Raw genomic sequence first — 26,260 nt, 5'->3', positions numbered from 1 at the left:
TTTCCCTTCGTTAGAATATGTGGTATGAAACTGTCTCCTTTCTTCCCTCATTCCTTCAATCTCACAAAATTTAATTTCTGCATCCACTGCTCCGTGGGAACTGATCTTTCCAAGGTTACCAACAACTTCATTGCTTCCAAAGAAAATGAATATTTCCCAGTCTTTCTCTTCCTTGCCTTCTAATAAACCTTAACATTGTTGAGCCGTCTTCCATTCTTGAAATGTTTTTTTTTTTTCCTTTTTTCTTCTGTGAAATTACCCTCTGCTCTCTTCAGTAACAAGAGTCACAGCTCTCAGCTAACTGTGAGATAACAAGGGTAGCAACTGATATGCCGCAGTGGACTGTGTTGTTAAATTGTGATGTTCAGTAGGTTGGGTGCATTAAATGAATTTAAGATGAATGGATATAATCAACTTGCCATGGGCTTATTATGTAACCATGAAGAGAGAGAGTGGGAAGAAGGGGCCAGAGACAACATATAACCTTAGGGGACATGACCCAGTGACCTACTTCCTCCAACTAGTCCCCACCCCCTACAACTTCCACCACCTCCCAAAAATCCATTCAATTACAAATCTAGTGATGAATCAGAGCCCACTTAATTCACTCACTTTCCAAAAGTCCTACCTCTAAATATTGCTGCATTGGTGACCAAGCTGGGGCATTCAGACCCAGCCCATAATACTCTTCATTGATGGGTATTGGTCTCACAGCCCAGCTATTCCCAAAAAATCATCTTCAAGCATTATTTCTCTCAGTATGCTTGAGGAGTTAAGGATTCATGAACTGATTTTGATATTTTTTTCTTTAAAATTTTGCATTTTGGATGGCATCTTACCATTTTAAGGGTTTAGCTACTACTACCTTTTCATTTTACTTTTTTGGTAGCACTAAAGATTGAAACCATGGCCTCTAACATGCTACAAAAGCACTTTACCATGAGCTACACTCCCAGACTTATAACTTCCATTTTTAAAAAAATTATTTATTTATTTATTTTTAGAGACTGCATTTTGATTCATTGCCCTCAAATGGGGTACATCATTTCATTTCTGTGGTTGTACACGATGTAGATTCATACCATTTCTGTAATCATACATGTACATAGGGTAATGATAGGGTAATGATGTCTGTCTCATTCTACAATAACTTCCATTTTTAATTCCTTTTCCAGAATAATATATACGAATGGGGCCTAATACAGTCTATAAGAACAGGAACAATATTTCTGAGAAAGTGGAGAGGGTAATTTCACGGAAGTAAAGGGAAAAAAAATATTTCAAGAATAGAAGATGGCTTGACAATGTTAAAGGCTTATTAAAAGGTGAGGAAGAGAAAGACTGGGGATTATTCATTTTCTGTGGAAGCAACAAGGTTGTTGGTGACCTTGGAAAGAACAGCTCCCATGGTTGAAGGAATGAGGCAAAGAAAGGAAATAGAGAACACAATTGTAAGAAAAGGAATACCAGAAAACCTTCAAACTTCAGAAAATTTTGAAGTGAAGAGGAGGGGAGAGTTGGGATTCTTTAGAAACAGGAAAAGCAGAAGACATTGAAATGTAGAAAGGAGTCTGTGGATTAAAAAGTGGTTAAGCCAGGTGTGGTAGCCAGCGCCTGCAATTCCTGCAACTCAAAGAGGCCCAGTAAGGAGGATTGCAAATTCCAGGCCAGGCTAGTCAATTTAGCAAGACCCTGTTTAAAAAATAAAAATAAAAAAGTCCGGGGGTGTTGTTCAGTCATAGAGTGCAATTTCTAGTACGGGGCTGAGGGGAAGGTTCAGAGGTTGGGTACAGTGGAGGAGGCCTGTAATCCCAACTACTTGGGAGTCTGAGGCAGGCATATTACAAATTCCAGGTCAACCTGGGCAACTTAATGAGACTTGTCTCAAAATAAAAATAACATGAGAAAAGGTGTGGGATTGTAGATCAGTGGTGAGTGTTAGCCTAGCATTCACAAGACCTGGGTTCAATTCTCGGTACTGTGGGGAGGAAGAAAATAAGTGTGTCAGGACAGCACAGAGGGAGAGAGAGGGAGAGAGAGAGAGAGAGAAAAAGAGAGGGAGAGAGAGATACACACATGATAACCAAGCAGAGACATAAGTGGGTTTCGGAGGACTGGAAGGACTGAAATCCAAAGTTGAGGTAATAACTAGCTTTGAGCAGGAGAAATGCCTATTAGTTATATATCATGAGAAAATAATTAGAATTTAGGGAAAAGTTGAAGATTTAACATTTGGAAGGTGAAGAATTCATGCCCTGAGATCTGAAAGCTTTTTTTGCTTAATAGAAAAGTCCTGGATTAGAAGGGTTTTGGTTGGGTGGAATGAAAAAAATTAATGAACTTGAAAAGTTCTTAGAAGGCTTTAAATATCCTATTTTGTCTGGATTTGACATGATTCAGAGGAAATTTTTAAAACAAATTTGAGAGTATTTTGATTAATAGTTTTAATTAGTGATAATAGTTTTAATTAGTGTTTATATTCCATAAGAATCTGTGCCAAGCACTTTATAATATACCCTTATCCATTTCTCTATCTCCACTCAACTGGTCTATTGACTTTTGACCCCTTATTGCTCCCACAAACCATTCTCTGAACAGCAGCCAAAGTCAGTCTTTTAAAAAATGCAAACCATACCAGGTACGTTGGCATACGCCTACAATCCCAGCGACTCAGGAGGCTGAAGTTGGAGGATTGCAAGTTTGAGACCAGCTTCATTTATTTAATGAGACCATGTTACTGGCCCTCTTAAGCACTTGTATGATGTCCAAGAACCTGAAGATAAGTCTATCACATTCTAGACCCTGCCAATCCCACTAACCTCACATTTTCCTTTCTTGTGTGGCACATTGTTTTGAAGTGATTGTAAATAGAGCTATTTTAACTTTGCTTACATTGTCAAATAACTTTCTTCCCTGGGATATGTAATAAAGCTATTGGTTTTAATTTCAGACAATGTATAACAAGGTAATTATTTCAGAATGTTATTTAGCTTAAATACTTTGAATGAATATTCACATGGAAGGAATACATTGAAACAGACAAACTTCCCCCAAATCCTAAACTCATTTGTCATATAGCTTGGACTCTTACTGTGATTTTAGCAAGGAAAAAAGAAAGAAAGAAAGAAAGAAAGAAAGAAAGAAAGAGAGAGAGAGAGAGAGAGAGAGAGAGAGAGAGAGAGAGAGAGGGGAAGGAAGGAAGGAAGGAAGGAAGGAAGGAAGGAAGGAAGGAAGGAAAGAAAGAAAGAAAGAAAGAAAGAAAGAAAGAAAGAAAGAAAGAAAGAAAGAAAGAAAGAAAGAAAGAAAGAAAAGAAACTCTGAAAGGTTCTATATTCTTACTACCTATGTAGGGAAAGAGAAACCAGTGCATGGAATTCTGGAGTAGGCTGACACCTTATTTCCTAGTGCCCTATTTATTCACTCTTTCCCTTTGATTTCATTTTGCTTTTTATGCCTTTCTCAGCCCAGTGAATGTGTATTGGGCAGAATATCAAGATAAATTTTCTATTATTTGTCATAGTGGTGCTTTTTGTACCACTACAGTTAGCCTTATTCCGTATTTAAATGAACCCATAAATTTAGGGTAGTTTTACTAAGCCATTAACATTTTCTGTGGGGATAAAACATGGCCCATGAGGTTTTAGCATGGAAATATTTTTTCTTTCTTTCCTTTTTTGAAAAAAAAAAACTGAGCTAAAAAGAATTTGTCTGAGCCTTTGAGTCCTAAGATTACCAAAACAAATAAACAAAGAAGATGATAAAAGACATTGGTTTGGTTCTAGTGGTTCTTTGTATTCTAGTAATTACACAATGAATATGTAAAACAAAATAATTTCTACCTTAATATTTGGGAGAAGATCCTTAGGAGATATTTATTAATTTAACATTATCTATTCAAACCGACAACTTTGGCTATTTTGAAAGTTATGCAGTGGGCTAATAGTTTTCTAATTTACATGTCTTAAATAGAATATTAAAAAAATGTAGACAGTCAAGTAACAAAATATCTCACATGAAAGTATTTTATTTTATTAAAAAAAATTTTTTTTATTGTAAACAAATGGGATACATGTTGTTTCTCTGTTTGTACATGGCGTAAAGGCATACCATTTGTGTACTCATAAATTTACATAGGGTAATGTTGTTTGATTCATTCTGTTATTTTTTCCCTTCCCTCCCACCCTTCCCACCCCTCTTTTCCCTCTATACAGTCCTTCCTTCCCCCATTCTTGCCCCCCTCCCTAATCCTAACTCTAACCCTAACACTAACCCCTCCCACCCTCCATTATGTGTCATCATTCACTTATTAGCGATATCATTCTTCCATTGTTTTTTTGAGATTGGCTTATCTGACTTAGCATGATATTCTCCAATTTCATCCATTTGCCTGCAAATGCCATAATTTTATCATTCTTTATGGCTGAGTAATATTCCATTGTATATATATACCACAGTTTCTTTATCCATTCATCAATTGAAGGACATCTAGGCTGGTTCCACAATCTGGCTATTGTGAACTGAGCAGCTATGAACATTGATGTGGCTGTATCTCTGTAATATGCTGATTTTAAGTCCTTTGGGTATAGGTCAAGGAGTGGGATACCTGGGTCAAATGGTGGTTCCATTCCAAGTTTTCTAAGGAGTCTCCACACTGCTTTGCAGAGTGGCTGCACTAGTTTGCAGCCCCACCAGCAATGTATGAGTGTACCTTTCTCCCCACATCCTCGCCAACACCTGTTGTTGCTTGTACTCTTGATAATTGCCATTCTAATTGGGGTGAGATGGAATCTTAGGGTGGTTTTGATTTGCATTTCTTTTATTACTAGAGATGTTGAACATTTTTCCATATGTTTGTTGATTGCTTGTAGATCTTCTGTGAAGTGTCTATTCATTTCCTTAGCCCATTTGTCGATTGGATTATTTGCATTCTTGGTGTAGAGTTTTTTGAGTTCTTTATAGATTCTGGAGATTAGTGCTCTATCTGAAGTATGATTGGCAAAGATTTTCTCCCACTCTGTAGGCTCTTTCTTCGCATTGCTGATAGTTTCCTTTGCTGAGAGAAAGCTTTTTAGTTTGAATCTATCCCAGTTGTTGATTCTTGCTTTTATTTCTTGTGCTATGGGAGTCCTGTTGAGGAAGTCTGGTCCTAAGCCGACGTGTTGAAGCTCTGGACCTACTTTTTCTTCTATAAGATGCAAGGTCTCTGGTCTGATTCCAAGATCCTTAATCCATTTTGAGTTTAGTTTCGTGCATGGTGAGAGATATGGGTTTAGTTTCATTCTGTTGCATATGGATTTCCAATTCTCCCAGCACCATTTGTTGAAGAGCCTATCTTTTCTCCATTGCATATTTTTGGCCCCTTTGTCTAGTATGAGAAAATTGTATTTATTTGGGTTTGTGTCCGTGTCCTCTATTCTGTACCATTGATCCACCTTTCTATTTTGGTACCAATACCATGGCGTTTTTGTTACTATTGCTTTGTAGTAGAGTTGAAGTTCTGGTATTGCGATACCCCCTGCTTCACCTTTCTGCCAAGGATTGCTTTGGCTATTCTGGGTTTTTTATTCTTCCAGATGAATTTCATAATTGCTTGCTCTATTTCTGTAAGGTACATCATTGGGATTTTAATTGGAATTAAATAGTATGGCCATTTTGACAATATTAATTCTTCCTATCCAAGAACATGGGAGATCTTTCCATCTTCTAAGGTTTTCTTTAATTTCTTTCTTTAGTGTTCTGTAGTTCTCATTGTAGAGGTCTTTCACCTCTTTTGTGAGATTGATTCCCAAGTATTTTATTTTTTTCGATGCTATTGTGAATGGGGTAGTTTTCCTAATTTCTCTTTCTGAAGATTCATCACTTATATATAAAAATGCCTTCGATTTATGTGCATTGATCTTATATCCCGCTACTTTACTGAATTCACTTATGAGATCTAAAAGTTTTCTGGTGGAATTTCCTGGTTCCTCTAAGTATATAATCATATCATCAGCAAATAGGGATAGTTTGAGTTCTTCTTTTCCTATTCATATCCCTTTAATTTCTTTGGGCTGTCTAATTGCTCTGGCTAGAGTTTCAAGGACAATATTGAAAAGAAGTGGTGAAAGAGGGCATCCCTGCCTTGTTCCAGTTTTTAGGGGGAATGCTTTCAGTTTTTCACCATTTAGAATGATATTAGCCATGGGCTTAGCGTAGATGGCCTTTACACTGTTAAGGAATGTTCCCACTATCCCTATTTTTTCTCGTGTTTTGAGCATGAAGGGGTGCTGTATTTTATCAAATGCTTTTTCTACATCTATTGAAATAATCATGTGATTCTTGACTTTAAGTCTACTGATATGGTGAATTACATTTATTGATTTCCTGATATTGAACCAACCTTGCATCCCTGGGATGAAACCCACTTGATCATGGTGCACTATCTTTTTAATATGTTTTTGTATGCGATTTGCTAAAATTTTGTTGAGAATTTTTGTGTCGATGTTCATTAAGGATATTGGTCTGAAATTTTCTTTCCTCGATGTGTCTCTGTCTGGTTTAGGTATCAGGGTGATATTGGCTTCATAGAATGAGTTTGGGAGGGTTCCCTCCTCTTCTATTTTATGGAATACTTTGAGAAGTATTGGAATGAGCTCTTCTTTAAAGGTTTTGTAGAACTCGGCTGAGAACCCATCAGGTCCTGGACTTTTCTTTGTTGGTAGGCTTTTGATGACTTCATCTATTTCATTACTTGAAATTGGTCTATTTAAATTGTGTATGTCCTCCTCGTTCACTTTAGGCAATTTATATGTCTCTAGAAACCTGTTGATGTCTTCGAAGTTTTCTATTTTGTTGGAGTATAGATTTTCAAAATAGCTTCTAATTATGTTTTGTATTTCAGTCGTGTCTGTTGTGATATTTCCTTGTTCATTCTGAATTTTAGTAATTTGTGTTTTCTCTCATCTTCTCCTTGTTAGTGTGGCTAAAGGTTTATCAATTTTGTTTATGTTTTCGAAGAACCAACTATTTATTTTGTCAATTTTTTGTATTGTTTCTTTTGTTTCAATTTCGTTGATTCAGCTCTGAGTTTAACTATTTCCTGTCTTCTACTACTTTTGGTGTTGGTCTGTTCTTCTTTTTCTAGGGCTTTGAGCTGTAGTGTTAGGTCATTTATTTGTTGAGTTTTACTTCTTTTATTAAATGCGCTCCATGAAATAAATTTTCCTCTAAGTACTGCTTTCATAGTGTCCCAGAGATTTTGATATGATGTTTCTTTGTTCTCATTTACCTCTAAGAATTTTTTAATTTCCTTCCTAGTATCTTCTGTTATCCATTCATCATATAATAGCATATTGTTTAATCTCCAGGTGTTGGAGTAGTTTCTGTTTTTTACTCTTTCATTTATTTCTAACTTCAATCCATTATGATCTGATAGAATACAAGGTAGTGTCTCTATCTTCTTGTTTTTGCTAACATTAGTTTTGTGGCATAATATATGGTCTATTTTAGAGAAGGATCCATGTGCTGCTGAGAAGAAAGTGTATTCGCTCTTGGTTGGATGGTATATTCTATAAATGTCTGTTAAGTCTAAAATATTGATTGTGTTATTGAGATCTATGGTTTCTTTGTTCAATTTTTGTTTGGAAGATCTGTTCTGTGGTGAGAGAGGTGTGTTAAAATAACCTAGTATTATTGTATTGTGGTCTATTTGGTTTCTGAGATTGAGAAGGATTTGTTTGACATACATGGATGAGCCACTGTTTGGGGCATAGATGTTTATGATTGTTATATCTTGCTGATTTATGGTTCCCTTAAGCATTATGAAATGTCCTTCTTTATCCCTTCTGACTAACTTTGGCTTGAAGTCCACATTATCTGAAATGAGGATGGATACTCCGGTGTTTTTGCTGAGTCCATGTGCATGGTATGTCTTTCCCCATCCTTTCACCTTTAGTCTATGGGTATCTCTTTCTATGAGGTGAGTCTCTTGCAGGCAACATATTGTTGTATCTTTCTTTTTAATCCCATCCGCCAGTCTATGTCTTTTGATTGATGAATTCAGGCCGTTAATATTCAGGGTTATTATTGAGATATGATTTGTATTCCCGGTCATTTGGTTCATTTTAAAATTTTATTTATTTATTTATTTATTTTTTTGACATAACTTGGTTCCTCCTTTATTTGACAGTTCCTTTAGGATAATTCCTCCCTTTGCTGATTTGTTTCTTTATTTTTTATCTCTTCCTCATGGAATATTTTGCTGAGAATGTTCTGTAATGCTGACTTTCTTTTTGTAAATTCTTTTAGCTTTTGTTTATCATGGAATGATTTTATTTCATTGTCAAATTTGAAGGTAAGTTTTGCTGGGTATAAGATTCTTGGTTGGCATCCATTTTCTTTCAGAGCTTGAAAAATGTTGTGCCAGGCCCTTCTAGCTTTTAGGGTCTGGATTGAAAAATCTGCTGATATCCCTATTGGTTTCCCCCTGAATGTAATTTGGTTCTTTTCTCTCACAGCCTTTAAAATTCTGTCTTTATTTTGTATGTTAGGTATTTTCATTATAATGTGTCTTGGTGTGGGTCTGTTGTAATTTTGTGTATTTGGAGTCCTATAAGCCTCTTGAACTGGATTTTCCATTTCATTCTTCAGATTTGGGAAATTTTCTGAAATTATTTCATTGAATAGATTGTTCATTCCTTTGGTTTGTTTCTCTAAGCCTTCCTCAATCCCAATAATTCTTAAATTTGGCCTTTTCATGATATCCCATAGTTCTTGGAGATTCTGTTCATGATTTCTTACCATCTTCTCTCTTTGTTCAACTTTGTTTTCAAGGTTAAATATTTTGTCTTCAATATCTGAGGTTCTGTCTTCCAGGTGTTCTATCCTATTGGTTATGCTTTCTATGGAGTTCTTAATTTGGTTTATTGTTTCCTTCATTTCAAGGATTTCTGTTTGGTTTTTCTTCAGTATCTCTAACTCTTTATTGAAATGATCTTTTGCTTCCTGTATTTGCTCTTTTAACTGTCGATTGGTGCTATCATTCAATGCCTGCATTTGCTCTTTCATCTCATCATTCAATGCCTGCATTTGCTCTTTCATTTCATCGTTTGCTTCCCTGATCATTTTAATTATGTACATTCTGAACTCCCTTTCTGTCATTTCTTCTGCCATGCTGTCATTGGATTTTATTGATGTAACATCTAGATTTGTTTGGGGCATTTTCTTCCCTTGTTTTCTCATATTATTCAGGAATCAGTGGGTCATTAAGATATTGCAGATTTCCTCTATTGACTTATAATGTCCTTGAAGATTTCTAGTATATCTCCTCTTATCCTTCAGTAGCCTGCAGTCTTGAAGGAAGTTGATAATGTGGTGCTCCACAAGGAAGCTGCCTCTCTAGGGGTGGTGACCCTTAGGTGGGGTATATTCCCTGATAGTGGGCAGAGGTGCTTCCACTTGTTGACCAATGGTCATCGAAAGGGGAAGTAGGCTGCGGGCTGAGGCAAGGCCTGTTTGTGCCTGTGTCTCTGGTTTTACTGTCCTTGTGGGAAAACCTCACCCGGCAGGGAAGACTCACCCGGTAGGGAGGTCTCGCTGGTCAGTTCTCCTCCTAGAGGTTCCCCTCAATCTACAACTACTGCCTGGGCTGGGCTGTCTTCCTCTGCAACGTTCCCAGGGGCCCAGACCTACCTCCTGGGCCTGGGAGCCTCACCCTTTGCAGTCGAGTCTCCTTAGGCTTCCTCTCCTCAGAGAATCTCCCCGCAGTCCTGGAAAGTTCGCTCTGCCCCTCAGGTTGTCTCTGTGCGGCTCTTCCAGCAAGAAGCCGGTCCTGGGACCCTGCTCTGCACCTAATCGCCTGGCTATGCAACCCCTCCTTTGAGCCGCCACCTGGAGCCCCGTACAATAGCTCTGAGACCCAGAGACCCGTCACACACCTCTTCCTCCAGACAGCCGCCCGGTGTTCCAACGCAGTCACTAGGAGTCCAAGTAACTCACTTCGCATCTCCTCCTCCCGCCAACCTCCTGTAGTCCTAGGCAGTCACTTTGAATCCAAGTGACCCACCCTGTTCCTCCTCCTCCTCGGGGTAGCCCCCCCCCAGGTGTTCAGGAGCGGTTGCTTGGAGACCAAGTGACCCACCGCGCTCCTCCTCCAGGCAGGCCACCGGTGTTCAGGAGCAGTCGCTTTGAGTCCAAACAACTCACCACTCGCCTCCTCCTCTGGCAACCACCTGTGGCTCTGATGCAGTCACTCCTAGACCAAGCGACCCGCCACGTTCCTCCTCTTCCTCCGGGCAACCCCCCAGTGTTCAGAAGTGATCACTCTGAGTCCAGACAGCTTGCCACGCAGCTCCTCCTCAGGCAGTCACCCGGAGCCCCAGTAGTTGCTCCGAGTCCATGCGCTGTGCTGAGCCACCTCCTCTACGATGATCCCAGTTGTCCGTGTTTACCGCTCCAGTGGGGGGAGGGGCGTCTCGCCGAGCAACTCTACTTCACAAAGTTCCCTGCGTTCCGGGCTACCGCCCCATGCGGGACGCCTCCCCAACGGGAGAGACTCACCTGGTGGCTTTGAGTTGGTCCCAAGTCTCTCACTATCTCCTCTTTTGAATCCTGCGTCCTGGAGCAACATGAAATGCAGCCGCCCTCTAGTACGCCATCTTGAAAACCATGAATGTATTTTAAATATTCCATGTGTATTTATCTGATTTTATTGGCTATGCTCATTTACATGAGTTTTTAAAAACTTTCTTTCATTAGTACTACCTTCAAATGTTCCTAGGGTTAGGGATATAGCTCATTTGGTAGAGTGCTTGCCTTGCATGCAGTAAGGCCCTGGGTTCAATTCCCAGGATCACCAAAAAAAGTCTCAATCACTTGAATAACTTTTGAAAATAACACTTACACAGTAATTGGTGAGAAAATAAATATCAATCACAAAAGTCAAAAAATAAAACCCAATTCAATATAGTTAATAGTTTTCTTACACTTTTAGAACAGAGTGACTTTTCCCCCTAGTTACTGGGTATTTGCTTCCAAATATATATTTTATTCTAACCAACATTTTCCTATTCTACCTTGGTAGTTTTCATGACCTTTAATGACTCAATGGACTATAATGATAGATGCTTTTGTCTTACTGATTTATAAAAATTGTTTGCTTTTGAGAAAAATTAAAGAATAGAAAGAACCAGGAAGGATGATATAACCAAATATCTTTTAAAAAAACTCATCTGATACATGATAAGATGAGGTCCTAATTAGTCAATTCTTTCATCTTCAGCAAGCTACTCTATGGTTTAGAAAGAATTCCGGAAGACACAGGCATCTTTGTTCCCCTGTGTACTCTGTAGCTAGGATTCCATGCCTTACAATAGTGGCTCTTAAGGGGGGATTTAGGGACCAGCAGCATCAGCATCTCCTCAGAACTTGTTAGAAGTGCAGATCTGTGTGTACCTCCCCAGACTTGCTGTGTTAGTCAGGTTTCTCCAGAGATAGAACTAAGAGAATCCCTTGCTCCTCCCGCTTCCACTCTTTGTTATGAGGAATTGGTCCATGTGATTATGAAAGCTGAGAAATCTCTCTGTCTGCCATCTGTACCCTGGAAACTCAGGAAAGGCCATGGTGTCATTTAGTTTGAGACTAAAGATGGGAGAACCAGTGGAAATGATGGTATAAATCCAAGTCCAAAGACAGGAAAAGGTGAGATGGGATGTGCTGGATTAAGTAGCAAGGTAGGAACAAAGGGGCAATTCTTTCTTCCTTTGTTGTTTGTTCTATTCAGGCCCTCAATGGATTGGATGACACCCAGAGACTTTGCCAAGGAACATCCACCTTACTGATCCATGGATTCAAGTCTAATTTCATCCAGAAACACACTCATGGATACCCAGAAACAATGTTTAATCTAGGTAGCCCATGGCCCACTTGAGTTGACACATAAAATTAACCATCATGCTTATTTAATAAAAACCCAAGGGGGTGAGACCTGGTAACTTGTATTTTAACAGAGCATCCAGGTAATTCTGAGAGTTACTGACCAACAAGCTGCACACAGCTCTGGCATAGTTAAATGTGGGAAGGGCAGTGCTCCTTGCAGAAGAACATGATGGCTTATTACACCTGACCATGTTTGCCTCTAGCTGACTTAGTCATGCATTTTCTTCCTTTGGGTAGTATGACACATAGGACATAAATATGTATCCAGCTCTAGATGGGAGCAGGAGGATAATTCTCTTTCTGCTCCATGTGTTCTATACTAGTTAACATTTGTTGTTGTTGTTGTTACATGAGACAGAAATTCTAGAATAAACAGTTTAAGTAAAAAGGAGTATTTAAATATTTGATTACTAATAATTTAGAGTAATAGGTAGCATCTATTGAGCACTGTGTGTCAGGTACTGTTTTAATTGTTTTGCATGGATTAACTCCTTCTCAACTTGCAAAAAATCTGATTATGGTAGTAAAATTATCTCCATGTTTGAGATGCAGAAACTGAGGCACAGGAAAGTTAAGTTACAGAATAAGGATTCAAGTCCAGACAGTGAAATTGGATTCATGCTGGCCTGGTCAGAGATTAAGCTAGGTCACCAGAAATCTTCCTGCTCCCTGAAGTTAAGAAGTCCTGTGTGTGTGTCATATTGACTCTGTGTAAACCATCTGACCCAATCACTATGGCTCATCTCTGAACCAATCACACTGGCCAGGGAATGGGATGTGTTGATCAGCTAAGAAAGATCAGGGCCCATCTCCAGAGCTGAGGGTTAAGTGAGGAAATCAGCCTCATTCACAGGATGCTGTTTTATGAGAAGAAAAAAGGGTAGTGGCTACCACAAAGGCACAGAGGAGAGTATCAAAAATGCTCCTTTACTACTAAAGACCTGATGGGTTCAAAGAGCATAAGACTCATGAAAACTAACTTTAGCAAAGAATCACATTATTGAATCACACTATTGAGGCACAGGAAGGGGAGAGTCGCACAAAGATCCCAGGGACTGCTGTGATTGGCATCAGGTGGTTGCCAGAACTCTCCCTCCTCCCCTCCCCTTTCCCTGTTGCTCTACCCCTCCCCCATCCAGTGGTGGCTATCTTCAATACCAATTATATTTTCTGGTTCTGAGCTCAAAGATCCTAGAGAATTACTCATATAATCTAAGCTTGGGTGATTAGTCTAGTCCTGAGAAACTCTGCTGTGACCAGAGAACCAAAATCAAACAAGAGCAAAGGTGTGTCTTATAGCAGAAGCCACTGGATTTTCCCTAACAGCCATTCTCCCGCTTTTCCTTTCAAGTCAAACCCTATTTTTGTTCAAGCATCTGCTTTCCTCTGGGTAAATGTAAACCCATCTCTGAGGATTGGTTCCAGCCCCAGGTGGTAAACCACAATTGATAGAAGCTAATCACTCATAGATATTGTTTTAGGCGTGAGCATATGCCTGATATGGGTGATCAAGTCAGCCCCAAGAAATAGAAGTGGAATCTGCTGAAGCCTTTCTAGGGTTGGATTTTCTCACTGGTGTAAAGGAATTTATGGTTCTTGAAGGTCAGGGCAGGTTTTGACAAACAGAGATTTATCAGGTATAATGTTGTGGAACACACTGAAATATTTAGGGAGTAGGTAGTAGTGAATTACCTGGTGCATAATACACCCAGAAGTTGACAGTCTTCATATAAACACTTGATTCATGTAAGTAAACTTCTTCAAACATGTAAGTTTGCTTAGCAAACCATTTATTTATTTACTTTTTTTTCCAACAGGATCTTAATTAAAATTGATGACATTAAAATTATAGAACTTAAATTTAATTATTTATTCTTTAAGGGAATACTTTGACATTTAATGAAATCCTTTGGCAATGTACATAAACCACCCCTCCAGAAATGTCATGAGCTATGCAGTATATTATATGAAATCATCTTAAGTGAAGTTTAAGAACTATAAAATTTTATGCACACAAAGCAGTGATTCTAATACTCTAACATTGACTCAAATAAGAAAATAGTGACTTTTTTTATAATAATCAAATACTTTGTCATAGAATTATATCATAATATTTTTATTACTATCTCTTTATGTTTGCTTCCAGTTATTATTTAGTACATATGGTAATACATGGAAAATCTTTTGATATTTGGTAGCCCTACTTAGCAATAGTCTATTACTATCAAAATTATCTGTGACCAAAGAGTTGGAATTTTATGCTGATAAAGTAAAATTCTAATGTTTGTGACTGTATTAATAAATAATTTCTTATAATAGAATTCTATGACAAAAAATTTCATGCATCAAAGAATTTGATAATCATATAAACACTTGATTCATGAAAATAGAGGAAAGGCTTTTATGTTATCAAACCATTTGTTTAAAAGAATTCCAGCTGTTATCTTTGTTCTGCTGTAGCTCATAGACTTCACTGGTTAATAAAAAAATGGATCCTCCTGCCTTTAGAGGAAATGGAAGCTCAACATTAATTATCAGAGTTTTTTCCCCCTTTGTGGCTCTGAATCATTCTAAAATGAAGGAAAAGAGCCAAGAAATGTGCTTAAAAAAACAAAACAAAAACAAAAAACCAACCCCTAGAAACCTTTCCTAGTTAATGTGAAAATAACAGCTGAAAACACAATAAAGGTGCTACCTGAAGTGACCTTGTTCTTACCTGAATTAGGTATTGCTCTTGATTTGATCACTCAAGAAACTGTCAATGTCTGTTTCTCCAGTGGGTGCTCATTTCTCTTTGCCTTCAAATGCCCTTGTGTTGTGTTTCATTTTAAACTTGTGGAGGAAAGATTCAACAATGACTGTGTGTGATTGGTATTGTTGTCTCCAGGTTCGCCTCCACCCATAGTTCTGTTAGTGGAGTCTGGTACTATTCATGATTTTTCCCCACAGCCATGAGATGCTGGACAGTTCATTTTTAGTTTTTACAGAATTTTCTGTTCTATGAGTAACTGTCACCCAAGACTTAATAATTAGGATGTACTGGTTTAAGTGACCATTCTGTTCCTGTATTTCACCTTTGTATATAACAGCTCTTCTGTGCTTCCTCCTTCATGATCAGAGCATGAAAACTAAGTAACAATAAGCCTGGTGATATCCAGAAATAATTTTCAAGAACATTAAAAAACTGTGAACATTGTACAAATGCTATATGTGTCAAAGATTTAACTTAACTCACTAATTAGGGGAACAGGAAGATAAACTGACCCAGTGAGCATTTGAGGAACTGAATATTGATACGTATTGAATAAAAAGTTGGATATCTAGGTTAGATATAAAGGTGGTTATTATCCTAACGTACAATAAAGTCATATGTTGTGGGGTTATAATTCCAACCAGATGGACATTATTTGATTTTATTATTTCGTCTATACAAGACGAAATGTACAAGGTAGCAGGTAGCATCTTAAGAGTCTGAGCTCTAATCAGTGATAAACATCATGTGAAAAAAATGTTCAATAATTCTTTATTGAGCTTAAATAACAGTGCTCCAGTTTGATATCAAAATCTCATGTACCCATCCTTCTACAATTTCCAATTTTTTCATATTTTTTTTTGTGACTAGCAAGATCATTATGAACCAGTTGTGCTGAGGAACCTGGTCACTGATAACGGTGGTCCTTGTGAAACATACATGAAAGTTCATTATTGCAGTTCTCTTGAGATGTTGAATTCACAAAGTGCAAGTGTGTGGAATTCTTATAACCAGATTCTATAAGTGTAAAGAGGTATTCTAATAACATGGCTAAAAGCATATACTTAGGAACCTAAGCATCAGGGTATAAATCTGGTCTCTCTCACTTAATGATTGTGAATTTGGACAACTTCTTGAAACTTTTTGGTTATGCAGTGTCCTCAATTGTAAAATGAGCTAATAACAGTGCCTGTCTTCTTGATTGGTGGTGAGAATTAAGTGAGTTAATTTGTTAAAGCCCATATAACTGTGCTTATTCCATCAGGTCTGCTGTGTTCACATGTGAACCTGGAACTGCTTCTAGCACAGAAACTTTATTTGGTTTTGGGGGGGATATTAGATTTAGTTTAAGAGGCTGGAAGAAAACCCTATAGACAAATTACAGGGAACTTTTAAATTAATTGCTCCAGAATATGCATATTCTATAAGGGGAGTTAGGGGAAAGAAGATGGAAGACTAAAGGAGAAATCTATAGAAAGTGGATTCCATATTGGTTGTGAAATATTTAGGGAAATGAATAATGGACTGTAAGTCAAAGATCTGGAATTTGGGGTACAGAATCTGCTATACAAAGTTCATCTGTGAGATTTTAAACAAATCTCTTGACTGATCTGGGCCATTTAACTTTACGTTTGCTAAAGACATTGTTCCTTTACAGAACACAAGATGCAAATATAGGCTTAGTTTAAAAAAAATTTTATTTGTTATAATCAGTTGTACACGACAGAATGCATTTATACATTTTGATAAATCATACATAAATGGAGTGTAACTTTTCATTTTTCTGATTGTACATATTGTAAGATCACATCAGTCATGTACATGTACATATATGTACATATGAGGTAATAATGTCTGTATCACTCTATTATCCTTCCTACCTCCAAGCCCCTTCCCCTCCCTTCACCCCCTCAACTTAATGTAAAGTATCTCTATTCTTCCCTAGTGCCCCCTACCACCTTATTGTGAATTAGCATCCACATATCAGAGAAAACATTCACCCTTTGGATTTTTGGTTGACTTTTTCACTTAGCATGACATTGTCGAACTCCAGCCATTTACCAGCAAATACCACAATTTCATTCTTCTTTAAATTTGAGTAATATTCCATCATATATATATATATGTATACTACATTTTCTTTATCCATTCATCTGTTGAAGGACACCTAAGTTAGTTCCATAGTTTCGCTATTGTGAGTTGAGCTGCTATGAGCATTGATGTGGCTGCATCACTCTAATATGCTGATTTTAAGTCCATTGGGTATAAATTGAGGAGTGGGATAGTGGGGTCAAATTCCATTCCAAATTTTCTGAGCAATCTCCATACTGCTTTCCATAATGGTTGCACCATTTTGCGTTTCACCACATCCTTGCCAACATTTATTGTTGCGTGTATTCTTGATAATTGCCATTCTGACTGGTATGAGATGAAATCTTAGGCTAATTTTGACTTGCATTTCTCTAATTGCTAAAGATGATGAACTCTAGTAGTGAGAGAGGTCTGTTAAAGTCACCCAGTATTATTGTGTTGTGGTCTGTTTGATTCTTGAAATTGAGAAGGGTTCGTTTGATGTACATAGATGTTCATTATTTGGAGCATAAATATTTACAATTTTTATGTTTTGCTGATGTAAATTCCCTTCAGTAGAATGAAAAGGCCTTCTTTGTCTCTTTTGATTAATATTGGCTTGAAATCCACTTTATCTGATATGAGAATGGAAACCCCTGCTTGTTTACGCAATCCATATGAGTGATATGTTTTTTCCCATCCTTTCACCTTCAGTCTGTGGATTCTTTGCCTGTGAGGTGGTTCTCTTGTTGGGTCTTGTTTTTTAATCCAATCTGCAAGTCTATGTCTTTTGATTGATGAGCTTAGGCCATGAACATTCAAGATTATTATTGAGATATAATTCATATTCCTGGTCATTTTGGTTTATTTCTGGCTTTTAATTTGATTTAGTTTCTCCTTTGACTATTCCATTAGTGTAGTTCCTCCCTTTGCTGTTCTTCACTATTTTTTTTTTTCACATCTTCATAGAATATTTTGTTGAGAATGTTCTGTAGTGCAGGCTTTCTAATTTTGAATTCTTTTAACTTTTGTTTATCATGGAAGGTTTTTATTTCATCTTCAAGTCTGAAACTTAATTTTGCTGGATATAAAATTTTTGGTTGGCATCCATTTTCTTTTTTTATTTATTTATTTATTTATTTATTTTTTTACGTTTACATAGGGTAATGATGTTTGTTTTATTTTTCCCCTCCCCCCCACCCCTCCCACCCCTCTTTTCCCTCTACACAGTCCTTCTTTCCTTCATTCTTACCGCTCTCCTTAGCCTAACTCTAAACCTAACCCTAAACCTAATGCTAGCCCCTCCCACCCCCCATTATATGTCCTCATCCGCTTATCAGCGAGATCATTCATCCTTTAGTTTTTTGAGATTGGCTTATCTCACTTAGCATGATATTCTCCAATTTCGACCATTTGCCTACAAATGCCATAATTTTATCATTCTTCATTGCGGAGTAATATTCCATTGTATAAATATGCCACAGTTTCTTTATCCATTCATCAACTGAAGGGCATCTAGGTTGGTTCCACAATCTGGCTATGGTGAATTGAGCAGCAATGAACATTGATGTGGCTGTATCTCTGTAGTATGCTGATTTTAAGTCCTTTGGGTATAGGCCAAGGAGTGGGATAGCTGGGTCAAATGGTGTTTCCATTCCAAGCTTTCTGAGGAATCTCCACACTGCTTTCCAGAGTGGCTGCACTAATTTGCAACCCCACCAGCAATGCATGAGTGTTCCTTTTTCACCACATCCTCGCCAACACCTATTGTTGCTTGTATTCTTGATAATCGCCATTCTAATTGGGGTGAGATGAAATCTTAGGGTAGTTTTGATTTGCATTTCCCTTATTACTAGGGATGTTGAACATTTTTTCATATATCTGGTGATTACTTGTACATCTTCTTCTGTGAAGTGTCTGTTCATTTCCTTAGCCCATTTGTTGATTGGATTATTTGTATTCTTCGTGTAGAGTTTTTTGAGTTCTTTATAGATTCTGGAAATTAGCGCTCTATCTGAGGTATGGTTGGCAAAGATATTCTCCCACTCTGTAGGCTCTCTCTTCACATTTCTGATAGTTTCCTTTGCTGAGAGAAAGCTTTTTAGCTTAAATCTATCCCAGTTGTTGATTCTTGCTTTTATTTCTTGTGCTATGGGAGTCCTGTTAAGGAAGTCTGATCCTAAGCCAACAAGTTGAAGATTTGGACCTACTTTTTCTTCTATAAGATGCAGGGTCTCTGATCTGATTCCGAGGTCCTTGATCCATTTTGAGTTGAGTTTTGTGTAGGGTGAGAGATAGGGGTTTAATTTCATTCTATTGCATATAGTTTTCCAGTTTTCCCAGCACCATTTGTTGAAGAGGCTATCTTTTCTCCATTGCATATTGTTGGAACCTTTGTCTAGTATGAGAAAATTGTATTTATTTGGGTTTGTGTCCATGTCCTCTATTCTGTACCATTGATCTACCTGTCTATTTTGGCACCAATACCATGCCGTTTTTGTTACTATTGCTTTGTAGTAGAGTTGAAGATCTGGTATTGCAATACCCCCTGCTTCGCTCTTGCTACTGAGGATTGCTTTAGCTATTCTAGGTTTTTTATTCTTCCAGATGAATTTCATAATTGCTTGCTCTATTTCTGCAAGGTACATCATTGGGATTTTAATTGGAATTGCATTGAATCTGTATAGCACTTTAGGTAGTATAGCCATTTTGACGATATTAATTCTGCCTATCCAGGAACATGGGAGATCTTTCCATCTTCTAAGGTTTTCTTGAATTTCTTTCTTTAGTGTTCTGTAGTTCTCATTGTAGAGGTCTTTCACCTCTTTTGTGAGATTGATTCCCAAGTATTTTATTTTTTTCGATGCTATTGTGAATGGGGTAGTTTTCCTAATTTCTCTTTCTGAAGATTCATCACTTATGTATAAAAATGCATTGGATTTATGAGCATTGATCTTGTAACCTGCTACTTTACTGAATTCACTTATGAGTTCTAAAAGTTTTCTGGTGGAATTTCCTGGTTCCTCTAAATATATAATCGTGTCATCAGCGAACAGGGATAGTTTGAGTTCTTCTTTTCCTATTCGTATCCCTTTAATTTCTTTGGTTTGTCTGATTGCTCTGGCTAGAGTCTCAAGGACGATGTTGAATAGAAGCGGTGAAAGAGGGCATCCCTGCCTTGTTCCAGTTTTTAGGGGGAACGCTTTCAGTTTTTCACCATTTAGAATGATATTAGCCATGGGCTTAGCGTAGATTGCCTTTATAATGTTTAGGAATGTTCCCACTACCCCAATTTTTTCTAGTGTTTTGAGCATGAAGGGATGCTGTATTTTATCAAATGCTTTTTCTGCATCTATTGAAATAATCATGTGATTCTTAACTTTAAGTCTGTTGATATGGTGAATGACATTTATTGATTTCCGAATGTTGAACCAACCTTGCATCCCTGGGATAAAACCCACTTGATCGTGGTGCACTATCTTTTAATATATATTTGTATGCGATTTGCTAAAATTTTGTTGAGAATTTTTGCATCGATGTTCATTAAGGATATTGGTCTGAAATTTTCTTTCCTCGATGTGTCTCTGTCTGGTTTAGGTATCAGGATGATATTGGCTTCATAGAACGAGTTTGGTAGGGTTCCCTCCTCTTCTATTTCATGGAATAGTTTGAGGAGTATTGGAATGAGCTCTTCTTTAAAGGTTTTATAGAACTCGTCTGAGAACCCATCTGGTCCTGGACTTTTCTTTGTTGGCAGGCTTTTGATGACTTCTTCTATTTCATTGCTTGAAATTGGTTTATTTAAGTTGTGTATGTCCTCCTCGTTCAGTTTAGGTAGTTCATATGTCTCTAGAAATTTGTTGATGTCTTCGAGGTTTTCTGTTTTGTTGGAGTATAGATTTTCGAAATAGCTTCTAATTATGTTTTGTATTTCACTCGTGTCTGTTGTGATGTTTCCTTGTTCATTCCGAATTTTAGTAATTTGAGTTTTCTCCCTCTTTCTCTTTGTTAGTGTGGCTAAGGGTTTATCAATTTTATTTATTTTTTCAAAGAACCAACTATTTATTTTGTTAATTTTTCCGATTGTTTCTTTTGTTTCGATTTCGTTGATTTCGGCTCTGATTTTAACTATTTCCTGTCTTCTACTACTTTTGGTATTGGTCTGCTCTTCTTTTTCTAGTGCTTTGAGCTGTAGTGTTAACTCGTTTATTTGTTGATTTCTACTTCTTTTTTTGAATGCACCCCATGAAATAAATCTTCCTCTAAGTACTGCTTTCATAGTGTCCCAGAGATTTTGATATGATGTGTCTTTGTTCTCATTTACTTCTAAGAATTTTTTTATTTCCCTCCTGATGTCTTCTGTTATCCATTCATCATATAATAGTGTATTATTTAGTCTTCAGGTATTGGAGAAGTTTCTGTTTTTTATTCTGTCATTTATTTCTAATTTCAATCCATTATGATCTGATAGAGTACAAGGTAGTATCTCTATCTTCTTGTATTTGCTAACAGTAGCTTTGTGGCATAAAATATGGTCTATTTTAGAGAAGGATCCATGTGCTGCTGAGAAGAAAGTGTATTCGTTCTTTGTTGGATGGTATATTCTATATATGTCCGTTAAGTCTAAATTGCTGATTGTGTTGTTGAGATCTATAGTTTCTTTATTCAATTTTTGTTTGGACGATCTATCCAGTGGTGAGAGAGGTGTGTTAAAATCGCCTAGTATTATTGTGTTGTGGTCTATTTGATTTCTGGAATTGAGAAGGATTTGTTTGACGTACGTGGATGAGCCAATGTTCGGGGCATAGATATTTATGATTATTATGTCTTGCTGATTTATGCTTCCCTTAAGCAGCATGTAATGTCCTTCTTTATCCCTTCTGACTAGTTTTGGTTTGAAGTCCACATTATCTGAGATGAGGATGGATACTCCAGCTTTTTTGCTGTGTCCGTGTGCATGGTATGTTTTTCCCCATCCTTTCACCTTTAGTCTATGGGTGTCTCTTTCTATGAGATGAGTCTCTTGCAGGCAGCATATTGTTGGATTTTTCTTTTTAATCCAATCTGCCAGTCTGTGTCTTTTGATTGATGAATTCAGGCCATTAACATTCAGGGTTATTATTGTGATATGATTTGTATTCCCAGTCAATTGACTCATATTTCTTTTTGACATGATTTGGTTTCTCCTTTATTTGGCTACTCCTTTAGGCTAGCACCTCCTGTTGATGATTTGCATCGTTGTTTTTCATCTCTTCCTCATGGAATATTTTGCTGAGAATGTTCTGTAATGCTGGCTTTCTTTTTGTAAATTCCTTTAGCTTTTGTTTATCATGGAAGGATCTTATTTCATCGTCAAATTTGAAGGTAAGTTTTGCTGGGTATAAGATTCTTGGTTGGCATCCGTTTTCTTTCAGGGCTTGGTATATGTTGCTCCAGGCCCTTCTAGCTTTTAGGGTCTGGATTGAAAAATCTGCTGATATTCTTATTGGTTTCCCCCTGAATGTAATTTGATTCTTTTCTCTCGCGGCCTTTAAAATTCTGTCTTTATTTTGTATGTTAGGTATTTTCATAATAATGTGCCTTGGTGTGGGTCTGTTGTAATTTTGTATGTTTGGAGTTCTATAAGCCTCTTGTTCTTGGTTTTCCATTTCATTCTTCAGATTTGGGAAATTTTCTGTTATTATTTCATTGAATAGATTGTTCATTCCTTTGGTTTGTTTCTCTAAGCCTTCCTCAATCCCAATAATTCTTAAATTTGGCCTTTTCATGATATCCCATAATTCTTGTAGATTCTGTTCATGATTTCTTACCATCTTTTCTGTTTGGCCAACTTTGCTTTCAAGATTAAATAATTTGTCTTCAATGTCTGAGGTTCTGTCTTCCAGGTGTTCTATCCTATTGGTTATGCTTTCTATGGAGTTTCTAACTTGGTTTATTGTTTCCTTCATTTCAAGGATTTCAGTTTGGTTTTTTTTCAGTATCTCTAACTCTTTATTGAAATGATCTCTTGCTTCCCGTATTTGGTCTTTTAACTGTTGATTGGTGCGATCATTTAATGCCTGCATTTGCTCTTTCATCTCCTCCTTCAATGCCTGCATTTGCTCTTTCATCTCCTCATTAGCTTCCCTGATCGTTTTAATTACGTACATTCTGAACTCCCTTTCTGACATTTCTTCTGCTGTGCTGTCATTGGGTTTTATTGATGTAGTATCTAGGTTTGTTTGGGACATTTTCTTCCCTTGTTTTCTCATATTGGTCAGTTGTCAGTGGGACCCTGAGATATTGCAGTTTTCCGCTATTGGCATATAGTGTCCCAGTAGATTTCCAGTGTATCACCTCCCAGCCTTCAGTAGCCTGATGTCTTGGAGGAATCTGATAAAGCAGCTCATCCGAAGAAAACTGCCCCTAGCCCCCTACTGGTTCCACGGTTTGGAACTGGCTCTGTGCGGAAATGCTCTCCCTGTGGGCCTGCACCGTGCAGCTGGCCGTGTGGGAAGAGCCCACTGCCGGAGTGTGGAAGGCTACCTTGGGAAGACTCTAGCTGCCCTGCCCGGCTCAAATAAGCCACCTCTATCTGGGCCTGCCACCCGGGCTGAGCTTTACCCAGTGGGCAGACTCACCCGTGGCTCTATTTCAGTCCGAGTCTCTCAATGCCTCCCCCTCTTAACTCCTGGGTTCTGGAGCGACCAGGGGTGCAGTCTCCCTCTAGGCCGCCATCTTGGATCGCCCTGTGAAGAGAGCCCACAGCCAGAGTGGGCAGAGCCGCCTGAAGAGGTCTCTGGCTGCCCTGCCCTGATCCCTGAGGCTGCTTGCAGATCAAGGCTCTCCGCTGGTTCGTTGCCGGAGTACACTGCGCTGCAGTGGCTCCGGGACTCGGAGCCTGCTCTGGTCAGAAAGGCTCTCACTAGCGGGCCAGTTCCGTTCTGAGAACCTGGAGAAGCTGGCTGTGTGGGCGGGGCCCACCGCTGGAGTGCGCAGGGCTGCCTGTGGATGACTCTAGCTGCCCTGCCCGGCTCAAATAAGCCACCTCTATCTGGGCCTGCCACCCGGGCTGAGCTTTACCCAGTGGGCAGACTCACCCGTGGCTCTATTTTAGTCCGAGTCTCTCAATGCCTCCCCCTCTTAACTCCTGGGTTCTGGAGCGACCGGGGGTGCAGTCTCCCTCTAGGCCGCCATCTTGGATCGCCCCGTGAAGAGAGCCCGCAGCCGGAGTGGGCAGAGCCGCCTAAGAGGTCTCCGGCTGCCCTGCCCTGATCCCTGAGGCTGCTTGCAGATCGAGGCTCTCCGCTGGTTCATTGCCAGAGTACACTGCGCTGCAGCGGCTCCGGGACTCCGGCATCCATTTTCTTTCAGAGCTTGACATATGTTGTTCCATGACCTCCTAGCTTTGAGGGTCTGGGTTGAGAAATCAGGTGAGATCCAAATTGGTTTCCCCCTACATGTAATTTGCTTTTTTTTTCTCTCATGCCCTTTAAGATTTTATCCTTCTTCTGTATTTGATTCATTCTCATTATGATATGTCTTGATGTGGGTCTGCTATAATTTTGTACATTTGGGGTCCTGTAAGCCTCCTGTATTTGATTTTTCATTTTATTCTTCAGGTTTGGGAAATTTTCTGATATTATGTCATTGAAAAGATTGTGCATTCCTTTGGTTTGTATCTCTGTTCCTTCATCTATCCTGATAACTCTTTAATTTGGTCTTTTCATGTTATTCCATAATTCTTGGAAGTTCTGTTCATGGATTCTTACCATCTTCCCTGCATGGTCAACTTTATTTTCAATACTAAATATTTTGTCTTTATTGCCTGAGGTTCTATCTTCCAAATGATCTAGTCTGTTGGTGATGCTTTCCATTGAATTTATAATTTAGTTTAATGATTCCTTCATTTCAAGGATTTCTGCTTCTTTTTTTTTTTTTTTAACAATCTCTCTTTATTGAAGTGACCTTTCACTTCCTGCATTTTCTCTTTTATTTCACTGTTTATACCATCCTTTGCTTTACAGATGAGTTTATGTACATTCTAAACTCCTTCTTGGACATTTCTTCTACTGTGTTTTCAGTGTATTCTCTTACTGGTGCATTTTGGATTGTTTGGGACACTTTGTTCCCTTGTTTCTTCATGTTGCTTGTGTGTTTTCCATCTTATATGTATTTGAGGCAGTACAGATTCTACCCTGTAGACCTATATTGTCCCTGAAGATTTCCAGTATCCCACCTTTAAGAGGGAGATCCATATCAACAGCATCCAATGCAAATAATACACAGCTTCGAATCTAAGAGTTCCCACCTAGGCGTCCACTGCCCTCTTGCTATAAACAGCAGTGATGAGTTCAATCACTATCCACAATGTAAACAGAAAATTTGCAAAAAGGATTTACAATCTCAAACAGTGAACAGAGAGAACAGAAATAGTGCAGGACATGATGTTCATGAGGGAGAAAGAGAGAAGTCAGAAGCAAAAATCCACAGGAAGAGCAGAAGAGGAACTAACAGAGATTGTCTGTTAGGTGGAGAAAAGGTAGAAAGGGAATCCAGGAAAACAGTCAAGTGAGAGGAAGAATACACTTAAAGAGGAAAAAAAAATTAAAAATATAAGACTATATAGCAGAACTGCAAAACACCATGCATATATCATCGTCCTCACCAAACTGATGCATGCAAAACACCCTGCTCCAAATATGGTGAAGAGAGAGGTCAGAGAAGAAAAATATAAAAATAAAATAAATCTCTGTGGAAAATTGAAGAACTGACTGTTGGCATCCAAAAGCTCTAGCTCTGACTTCCCACAAGACTGCCTAGCCCAGACCAGCCCTGGCAGACCCAGTCACTGTCCCCGCAATTTGGGCTTTGTATGTCCTGGGATTGGCCACACTGCAGTCCCAAGATCTCAATGCCACTGGAATTTGGAGAGACACCACCAGGTATGAGCAATCCTGAGAAACAGTATCTAGATAGCAGCAACCAGCACTCCCAGGAGGAAGACCCCAGGTGCAGCCAAACCCTCAGGCACCCTGACACTGAACCACTAGGTTCTAGCTGGTGTCCTCAGACAGGAGTGGTTGTGCCCCAAACTTGGTGTGGTGGCAGCAAACCTGCTGGTATCCCAAGCCCCAGGCTCTGGCCAGCTTCTCAAGATGGAGGCGGCCACATGCAACCAAACCTGTAGACTCCCTGGCAGCGGACCTCTGGGTGGTGGGGAAGTGATGCTGGCAGGGGTCGTTGGCAACAGGCAAGGCGTCAACAGCAGCAGTGGTGGTGGTGGGTGTGGCCAGTGGCATCCAGAGAGAAGACCTCCAGGTGACCTCAGGGGCAGCTGTGCCCCAAGAGAAGACCACCATGTGATGGCAGTGGCATCTTGGACAGAGGTGTCTGCTAGGCTTATTTTGTAAGGACATTCACAGGTTCAAACTAATTCAAAGCAGAGATAATCATAATTCCTGATTTACCTACATCTCAGAGTCATTATGAAGATGAAATAAAATGATATGCATGAAATACTTTATAAATCATAAAATCTCAAAC

At 38.6% G+C, this 26,260-nt stretch overlaps 1 protein-coding gene across 1 annotated transcript in view; it reads right to left on the bottom strand.

Annotated features, from left to right (window-relative positions):
- Positions 1-26,016, bottom strand: part of LOC124989197 (securin-like) — a 69,393-nt gene extending 43,377 nt beyond the window's left edge. Inside the window, 1 exon segment of the mRNA XM_047559165.1 lies at positions 25,831-26,016. Within this exon segment, the coding sequence (XP_047415121.1) occupies positions 25,831-26,016 (186 nt within the window).
- Positions 26,017-26,260: the final 244 nt, after the last annotated feature.

This window comes from Sciurus carolinensis, chromosome 7 (assembly GCF_902686445.1).
Source record: "Sciurus carolinensis chromosome 7, mSciCar1.2, whole genome shotgun sequence".
In the NCBI taxonomy this organism is placed as follows: Eukaryota; Metazoa; Chordata; class Mammalia; order Rodentia; family Sciuridae; genus Sciurus; species Sciurus carolinensis.
Note: the sequence above shows the minus strand (reverse complement) of the source record. Positions and strands in the feature narration are given on the sequence as shown.